Here is a 10,231-nt window from a genome sequence, read left to right as displayed (position 1 = left end):
GGCAGATGGTTTAGCACTGTCTTCCAAAATCCTGGTAACTGAAAGGAAGAAACTGAGATAATTTACTGAAGGATTACTTAGAGAGCAAGTAATTCAAAACAGAACACCAAACTGAAGTATAAAAAAGGAATTTTATCTTTTAAAAATACAACTTTGAACACTACTGACATCTCATTTACAAAGTATTTTCCCGAAATACTCTTCATCAGCTTTGCTTTGTACATTCAGTTATTTTGAACCAAGACCCAAGGGAGGGCATGCTTGTGTAATTACAAGCACCACCAACACTACAAAGAAAAGATCATCTCTACTGCAGGATATTAGCCTCAAATCCTCATTCTTTCCCTTTCTCTTCCATCAAGCAGGACCTCTTGACTGGTCTACCCACACTGCCATTGCAATCTGGAGGTGTCCCTGGCACTCCAGGTGGAGCTAACCTATTTGGAGGAAGCCTCAATGTCCCTGGCCCATTATTTATTCATTACCAACAGTTTTCTATTAATACTCATATCAACTCTTTGCAAACATTCAGCATGAAGTAAACATAGTATTTACAGCGGTACACGGTTTGCAATTCAACACACTGACAGCAGAAGAAAAGGGACCAATAGAGTTTGTAAGAAGGCCAAGGGGGAAATATATTAAAATAAATCCCTTTTGCTAATGTGTGTGTGTGCACATGAGCACATGTGTGTTTTAATTCTCAGAAAATTAAATATGCCCTCCTTTAAATCAGACTATTTACAAGGTGATTCTGAATAGCATGTACACATGCCAGTCATACTGGACACTTGCATTCTGCAAATACATCTAGACTTTTTAAAATTCTGAATAAACCTTTTATCTGATATATTAGAGAAAATGAGTTTGAAACAGTTGTCAGCTTCTGGTTCACAGTAATTTTGTAAAAGCCACAAATCACGCTTTGTCTTTTAAAAGGTGAACTTGGTCAAACACCTTCTCGAAGACACTGATGTGTTTTCTTACTAGGGATCAGAAAGACATCAATTATGAATTAACCGGAACTCCTCACGTTCCTCTCACCAGTAGCAACACTAATGTGAAGAGAAATTTTGAAACACAAATAACACATAAATCATCAAAATATTTCAGTTAATGATGTTTTTAAAAGTGCCAAAGTCTACCGACACTGTAAACACCCCAGATATTCTTTAGCATCAGACCATTTTCAATACTATGAATAAAAAAAAAAGACAATTGACAAAAAGGAAGGAAGTTACAGAACTTGAGGTTTGTGTCAATTTCTTTTTAGGGCCTGTAGCTCAAGGTGCTGCTCTAGGATCCTTATTTTAAATCAAAATAGATTCCAGAAATGAATTGAACAATTTAAATCAATTTCTGCTTGAAAACCATTGAAAATGGAAATCAGTTTCTAAGCTTGTCCAAGACACATTTACTTTCAGGATCCCAGGTTGTTAGGCAGATGGATTCAGGTCAGTTTCAAGCCCTCAAAGCCACAGAATTTCCATCTCTTCTCCAGACTGGCTCCAACTCCAGTCATTTCTTGCTTGAAGGTATACTGAAGTCTGCTCATGAGACATTCCACATCACTGGTGCAGATCTGTGGGAGAGAGAAGACATCTCCATTCAAAATCAGTCTCACCTTCCTAATATGACTCTTTTCCCCCTCAATGTTGCTTACTTTAGGATACTGATGCATACATGTGTGTTGGGGGTGGAGTTGACCTTTTCCTCGTTCTTCTGCATGTGTATGTGTTGGGTGAGTGGCTCCTAGATGGTAGTCTTCTTATGTTGTGACCACTAGACAGAGTTCACTGAGCTTTCTTTTTGTTTACATATTTCATAACTGCTTTAAGTATAATTTACATACAATAAATTCACTTATTCGACATGTTGTTGAGTTTTAGTAAATGTATAAATTTAGTAAATGTATTCAATTTTAAAACTGTCATCACAATTCAGTTTTAGAACATTCCCTCACCTCCAAAAAGTTCCTTTGTGCCCCTTTGCATTCCTTCCTCACTCCCAATCCCTCATATGTTTTTGCTGTGGTTTTGCATTTTATGAAAATTTCATATATGTATAATCATACAACATAAAGTCTTTTGTCACTTGTTTCCTTGCTTAAAATAATATTTTTTGAGATTGATCACCACTGCTTTTCTTTTTTATATTTATCATTCTTTTTTATATGAATAAAATGTATTAAAATACTAATTGTATAACCATTTTAAATTTAATTTTTCAATTACAGTTCAGTGTTTACACAATATTTTGTGTTACTTTCTTTTTTTTTTAATTTTATTTTTTGGTTATTCAATTACAGTTGTCGCATTTTTCCCCAATTGCTCCCCTCTCCCAGCCCATCCCTTCTCCCACAATTATATCCCTCCCCGTTGTCCATGTCCATGAGTCATTCATACACGTTCCTTGACTAGACCCTTCCCTTACTTATCCCCCTTCTCTCCCTCCCCCCTCCCCCTACTGACTACTATTCTAGTCTTTGCCTATTTAGTTCGTTTGTTTGTGTTGCTCTTTAGTTTCCTGTATTAGGTGATATCATATGGTATTTTTCTTTCTTTGCCTGGCTTATTTCACTAAGCATAATTCTCTCTAGTTCCATCCATGTTGTCGCAAATGGCAGGAGTTCCTTCTTTCTTTCTGCTACATAGTATTCCATTGTGTAGATGTACCACAGTTTTTTGATCCACTCATCTACAGGTGGGCACTTAGGCTGTTTCCAGCACTTAGATATTGTAAACAGGGCTGCTATGAACATAGGGGTGCATAGGTTTTTTTGAATTAGGGTTTTAGGATTTTTAAGGTATAATCCTAGCAGTGGAATCACTGGTTCAAACGGCAGTTCTATTTTTAGTTTTTTGAGGTAATTCCATACTGTTTTCCATAGTGGCTGCACCAGTCTGCATTCTCACCAACAGTGCAGTAGGGTTCCTGTTTCTCCACATCCTTGCCAGCATTTGTTGTTTGTTGATCTGTTGATGATGGCCATTCTGACAGGTGTAAGGTGGTATCTCATTGTGGTTTTTACTTGCATCTCTCTGATGGCCAATGATGTTGAGCATTTTTTCATGTGCCTATGGACCTTCTGTATGTCCTCTTCGGAGAAGTGTTTGTTCAGGTCCTTTGCCCATTTTTTAATTGGGTTGTTTGTTTTCTTAATGTTGAGTCGTATAAGCTCTTTATATATTTTGGAGATCAGTCCCCTGTCTGTGATATCATTGGCAAATATGTTTTCCCATATGGTTGGTTTCCTTTTCATCTTGCTGATGTTTTCTTTTGATGAGCAGAAACTTTTTAGTTATTTTGTGTTATTTTCACGTGTACAGCATAGTGGTTAGACAACCATATACTTCACAAAGTGATCTCCCTGATATTTCCAGTACTCAATTGGCACCATATTTAATTATCACAATACTTTCAACTATATTCCCTATACTGTATTTTATATTCCTGTGACTATTTTGTAACCATCAATTATTATTATTTAGTCCCTTCACCTATTTCGCCAAGTTGACCGTGCACCTCCTCTCTCGCATTCATCAGTCTGTTCTCTGCATCTATGAGTCTGTTTCTGTTTTTTTTTTTTTTTTTTTTTTTTTACTGTGTGGTTGCCTCTCACTTGCGCCCCCAACTGGGGACCTGACGTGCAACCTAGTAATGTGCCCTGGCTGGGAATAGAACCAGCGACACTTGGCTCGCAGGCCGACGCTCAATCCACTGAGCCACAGCAGCCAGGGCTTTCTGTTTCTGTTTATTTTGTTCTTTATATTTCACATAAAGTAAAATCATATGGCATTTGCCTTTATCTAACTTCAGTTACTGTAATATTCTCTAGTCCATCCATGTTGTTGCATATGGTAAGAATTCCTTGTTTTTAATCCTCACCCAAGGATATGTTTATTGATTTTATAGAGAGAAGAAGGGAGGAGAGAGGGAGGGAGGGAGGAGGGAAGGGAGGGAGGGGGAGAGAGAGAGAGAAAGAAAGAGAAGCATCAATGTGGGAGATAATCATTGATTGACTGCCTCTCGTATATGCTGTGACTGGCCATCAAACCCACAACCCAGGTATGTACCCTGACTGGGAATTGAACCCGCAACATTTTGGTGTACGGGACAACACTCCAGTCAACTGAACCACTAAGAGAGTGCAAGAATTCATTAGTTTTTATGGCATAATAGTATTCCATTGTATAAATGTCCCATAGCTGTTTTATCCCCTCATCCACTGATGGACACTTGGGCTGCTTCCATATATTGGCAATTATAAATAATGCTGCAATGAACACAGGGGTGCACATATTCTGATTAGTATTTTGGGATTCTTTGGGTATATTCCTAGAAGTAGAATTGCTGGGTCATATGGTAGTTCCATTTCAATTTTTTTGCAGGAACCTTCAAGCTGTTTTCTACCTCTAAGTTTTCTGTTGGAAAGACCTGGTACCAGTCATATGGAGAGGCACTGAATCAGTGCTGGTGATGCTATGTGTAGACCCACTGAATCTGCAAAGCCTTTTGGGAAGAGAGTGATGCAGAAATGCCTGCCATCAGACCAGAATTCTCCACACACCCATTAGTTCACAAATGAGAAGTGATGGAAGTATGGAATGCTCTGAGTTCCTACTTCTGTGCACTGTCTTCCTCTCCTCCATCTGTCTGTCTGTCAGTCAGTCTGTCTGTCTGTCTGTCTCTCTCACACGCACACACACATTCACTCGTATCGATACAAAAACAAAAACAAATCTGTGGATCCCTTTCGGGATTGCTTCAGGTGGTCATCTTTATATTAGCAATTAGTAGCAACCTTCGTAACTGTGAACCTCGGTACTGGGGCTTGACAGAAGAGCACTGGGGAATCCATATAGAAACCCCAAATTGCCACCTCACTGAATATTCCTGAAGCTGGAGGGAGGGTCCTCCTCATTTCTATTGGTACCACTGTCAGCTTTCTTTGGGAGGTCTTGGCACTACTCTGGTAGGAAGCTGCTCAGGAGAAACTGGGCCTGGACAAGGAGGGAGATCAAGCTTTCTTCCCAGTACTAGTAATAAGACTGTATTTCAGTTAAGTGAAATCACATTGCAGAGTATGATATAGAGTTGAATTCTCATTTCAAAGAGCATAAATATGTAATGTTTACTGATATATACATATGATATAGGTGCAGGATATGTATAGAAAAGGGCCTGAAATAAAGATATGCCAAACTCATTACAGTGGTTATCATTGAGGGGTGGGACTGTAACTTTCTCTTTACGATATTTCTCTATGACTTACATTTTTAAACAATATGTATGTATCACTTTTAAACAATATGTATGCATCATTTTTATAATTTAAAAAAACAACCAGATCATTTTTACTGATATATATTACTATTTTATAGCACTTCAACTGACCACTTTGTCCTGGTGCTCACATTCCATTCCTCCTTTCACTGCCAAATGGGCCATTTAATTGCAGAATAGCATCATTTCCCACATATAAATGAGGGGGGAGTGCCAGCTAGAACTGAAACAAGTGCCACGAGGAGAATGTATCATGATAGCTGAATTCCCAAATGGGCCAGCACTTTTGTTAAAAAGGCATATGCTTGAATGATTTAAGATTTTGGAATCCAACTTCACAAGTCTCAATAACATTTCTCTATGGCCCAGACCCTGCAAAACAGTGAGTTTAATCCATAAGCAGGTTTAATGAATGCTACTTCTGAAAAAAATCTACCATGAGTTTCTTTATTCTATAGTCAAGAAGAGTTCCTCCCTCTTCAATGTGGTGTCCTTAGCTTTCTAGGGAACCGGCACTTGGCCTTGCTCCTGATGCTTTGTGACTTCCTCCACAGGGTATCATCCAGGGAAGGAAGAGCCCCAAGAGATCAACTGTGGGTAAATATTCAGTCTCTGTTACAGACTTATTGTTCTATCTTTCCCACCCCCCACCCCCGCCTTGATTGTTTCACCGTAGATAATGGCTGTGGTGATGGTGATGGTTGGGGAGGTGGTTGGAGTAAGATTTCCAATTGTGAAAATTAACACTTGTTAATTGTTAAAGGACCAGTACAAAAGATTGATTTGTGAAAAATATTGGTTAATTCACAGCTTATATGTAAATTAAGAAAAAGGAAGAAAATTCTTCTAAGATGTATGTTGGAACTAGACTGGCCAACTCATTCAGGTTTGCCCAGGACCTTCCTGGTTTTAGCACTGGAAGTCCCAAGTCCCAGGAAACCCCTCAGTCCCAAGCAAATGGGGACAGATAGTCATCCTACTTGCAAGAGAGAGGCTCTACACAGTATCACAGTGAAAGAACAGGTGAGGGACATTTCCTTAGAGCAATTACTAGTGACTTATCAATGCTTGAACAGAGTAAGGTCACTTGTTCACAAAGAATCCTATAACCCATTTCAGGCTCCCACATACCTTATTATCTAGACGGTGCAAGTAAGAACAGATGTATTCAATGCTTGCTCCAAATGGGTGGACATGAAGAAATGTGGAGATAATCCCTGTAGAGACAATACCATGGAGGTTACACTTTAGCAATATATTCTTTGAGATGGCATATGATAATGTATAGCAAAAGCTAACTCATTCTGTACAACATACTATGTACGGGGCACTATTATAATTTTACTCATCTAATCTTTACAACAACCTTGTGAGGAAAGTATTACCATCCCTATTTCACAGATGAGGAGACACTGAGGCACAGAAAATTTAGCAAGTTGCCTTGGTCATACAACTGGTAAGTGGCAGGGTCCAGATGATTTGGACCCAGACATTTACTCTTAATATACTGTCTCTGGCTACACTATATAACATGTAGAAAGGCTGGCATGTGAGGGAAGGGAGGCTGGGAGGAGGGGAGCAAAGGGGGAAAATTAGGACAACTGTAATAGCATAAACAATTAAAAATAAACATTGAGCCTTTGGGCAAAAAAAAAAAATAAACATTGATTCTCAAATATGGCATCTATATTGAGTAGCTAGCTGCCTATGTCAAGTAACTCAAGAAAATATCCTGTGATGTGATGGTTTGGAAGATGAAACGGAGAAATTCATGATCCTAAACATTTACAGCACAATTTAATGGAAAACGGTAAGGATTAGAGAGAGAATACTTATAAACTGCTTTGCCATCTTTGGGTGAAAAGGTGTTATATATAAATAGTATTACAGTGATTATTTTAAATATACATTATTTATATTTGCATACAATTTCAGTTTCAAAACCTATTTTTGTATTGATGTCTGCCTTTATCCCTTGCAAAGCATGTCTGCTTACAGAATCCGGCTGATCCTAAGGAGGCAAGCAGGGGAGGGGTTGGGAAGGACATTAAATAAATAAATAAATAAATAAATAAATAAATAAATAAATAAATAAATAAAATAAAAGCTGGCATTTGAAGCATCACTTCCATCATTTTTGATGGCTAAAGATGACCTGATTTCTACATTTTAATGAATTTAGAATTTTACAATGATTTTAGATTGTGCTGGGTTTTTTACAGTTCCTCTACACAGTCTTTAAATGGGATTTTAGCCTCTTATGCATTAACAATGTCTCATTGTTGTGGTAAAAGTACAAATCATGTACCATGCCTGATTAACCTTGTACCTCTCATGGGAGAATTTGCTGACTGTATTTGAGTTTTACTCTATAAGCATCTCCATAAAGAAAAGTCAAAAAAAATTTTTTCACTTAAGTGGTCACTAGCATTTTGTTTGTGCTCAGAGCCCTGAATCTCTTCAAGTAACAGAATTATCATAGCAGTTTACAGCTTATAGGAATGGTCATAATTTCTACTCAGCCTAACTATGGGGTGATTAGCAGCTACACATACTGCCTTGATTGTTCTGGCCATCAGATTAATTGTTATAATACTTCTTTTATTCAAAAGTCTACTCGTTATTTCTTTACATTTGTTGAATTTACCTTTTTTAAAGATCTTAGGTACCTCAAATTGACCTAGAACTGAGTTTGCTGAAAACTGCCAGGAAATAAAAATTAAATTTGATTTAGTTCATAAATTACAGCTTGTCTGTTCCCTTTAGTGACTGACAAAGAATATCACAAGTTTAAGTTGTAGCTTGAAGTTCAAATTAGTTCTTTGTTATATGGCAAGGGGGTAGATTGGGGGTCCAGAAGGTAGGGATCAAAATCTGTTCAAAATGTATGTTATTACTTATAACACTCCTTTAGTCTTAAATGATGAGGCAAATTGCCTTTCTAAACACTGACTCAAGCTGAAACTTAAATTCTAAAGAAGACAGTTTGTGTTCAAAGGAATTCTAGATCCTTTGGTCAAGATAAGCTGTCAAATGCCAAGAAATAACTTTATAGGTTTCAAAACATTAAGCAGTTTTTGTGGGTTCATACTCAAAGACCCAATTTAAAAAAATAGATTTTCCATTCTCTCTGCCATCCCGACTACTTTCTTTAGAAAAGCAAAACAAAAAACACTTATCTTAAGAATGTTTGTTTCTAGAATTATCTATTTACAAAAGCTTCCTCCTACCCCCAGCTCTTCTCTGACAGGTCTCCCAGTTGCCAACTTGTTAAAGAAATTTGAGTTGGAAAATGGAAATAAGTTGTAACTCTTCTTGAAGATTCAACGGCAGATTCTCTTCATGCATCTTTATTAACATATCAAACTGTTAAATCTGAGTACAATATCCACTACCAAAGGCGGCAGATATATTTTTAAATATGCAGAAGCTGATCAGTGTGGAGAGCTTTTGAGATAGTGGCTGGGTTATTGTGTAGCTCAGCTTCCTAGAAGGCACCTATGATTCTGTGATGAGGCCCACGGTCAGCCCCTTTTAAATGACAAAGTATTTTGGGATCTCAGTCTGCCACTGTTCTCCAAATGAAATATAAAGTCAACAAGCGTTTATGAATAGTGCTGTGAGTGCTAAATGGTTTGCATTTATTAAAGTCTTAATTTAGGTGAGGTGCTGTGTAAAGTGATTTAGATGAATTATTGTATTTAATACTCACAGTTGCCCTTTGAAATAGGTAATATGTATTATCATGGCCATATTACAGATGGAAGAACTGAAGCTCAGGATGGCAGATGAAAATGGTGGGGTCAAGACAGGAAACCAGGTCTGTCTGATTCCTTAACCATTTATGCCATCTTGCCTCTGTGAATGAATTTCTATACAGTGAGTGCAATTCTAGCATTTATTTAATCAGAGTCCACCAATGTCCAACATTGACAGCCTTCTGAGTCATCTGCCAGTAACCTGGAAAACTTAAGAGAGGCACATACTTCATGTGGAGGCTCATCTAGAGAAGCTCTCTACCAAATAGTGTCTGCACTGTTCTATGAATGGGACTGAGAAAGGCTCAGCTAGCCTTGCACAGAAATTTTAAAAATCTACAATGTATTTCTCTAGTGGACCACCTTATCATCGTGCTTAAACCATCACACTTGATGTGGCAGTGGCCACAAGGAACTTGAAGTGGGCTAGGAGCTGCTGTTATCATTTTTATTGAAATCTGTACTTGTTCTTATCCTATTGACTTCAGAACTCTGGGTCCTTGCACTGTCATGCTTCATAAATGCTTGGCATATCTTAGGCAAACCCATCCTCCTCTGTGCTGCACTCTATATGTTGTACATGTTTGTTAGCTTCCTTACCCACTAGCAGTGCTTCACGTTCAGATTTGATAGGACTGCTGTTCAGGGTCTTCTCAAGAGGGTAATCATTATCCTGTCTTGATGTGCACAGTCTAGAAGCATGGTTTTCCTGTGGGAATAATATGCTTCTTGGGTCAGTTCACCTTATTTGGTAACAGGTTTGGTTTCAATTACACAACATGTAACACTAAAAGCAGTACTGTCCAATTTTTAATTGAATGGGAGGAAGGAAAACAATATAAACCACAAAGCATCCCAGATAACCCAAAGCTTCTTTACACTATGGATTCATAACACAAAAAAAATTAGACATTTACCTTCACTAGTTTTAGTTTTCTGCTTTCATCATTCCTGACTCTATACTAGTAATCTGGAGGGCCAGATCCAACATTTACTGTTTCCTAGATGTCAGGCACTGTTTTACAGATGAGAAAAGTGAGGCTTAGATAAATATGGTGAATTGCCTAAGATCATATTGTTAGGAAGTGGTAGGGCTTGGATTTCATCTCAAGCCATCCACTGTGAAAAAGACCATTAAAAAATTTTTTTAGGTCCACATTCTGCTAAAGGTAAGTCCCTCTCTGAAT

General features: G+C 37.9%; 1 protein-coding gene across 1 annotated transcript in view; it reads right to left on the bottom strand.

Annotated features, from left to right (window-relative positions):
• Positions 1 to 217: 217 nt before the first annotated feature.
• ENOX2 (ecto-NOX disulfide-thiol exchanger 2) overlaps positions 218 to 10,231 on the bottom strand; it is a 339,831-nt gene continuing 329,817 nt past the window's right edge. Inside the window, exons 12-14 of the mRNA XM_090263952.1 lie at positions 9,645 to 9,753; positions 6,418 to 6,503; positions 218 to 1,582 (exon numbers count right to left, since the gene is read on the bottom strand). Of these exons, the coding sequence (XP_090120078.1) occupies positions 1,451 to 1,582; positions 6,418 to 6,503; positions 9,645 to 9,753 (327 nt within the window). The 3' untranslated portion in view covers positions 218 to 1,450. The remainder of the gene's footprint in view (positions 1,583 to 6,417; positions 6,504 to 9,644; positions 9,754 to 10,231) is intronic.

Source organism: Furipterus horrens, unplaced genomic scaffold (assembly GCF_987537825.1).
Source record: "Furipterus horrens unplaced genomic scaffold, mFurHor1.1.pri manual_scaffold_17, whole genome shotgun sequence".
Taxonomy (NCBI): Eukaryota; Metazoa; Chordata; class Mammalia; order Chiroptera; family Furipteridae; genus Furipterus; species Furipterus horrens.
This window is presented reverse-complemented; position numbering and strand designations above follow the sequence as displayed.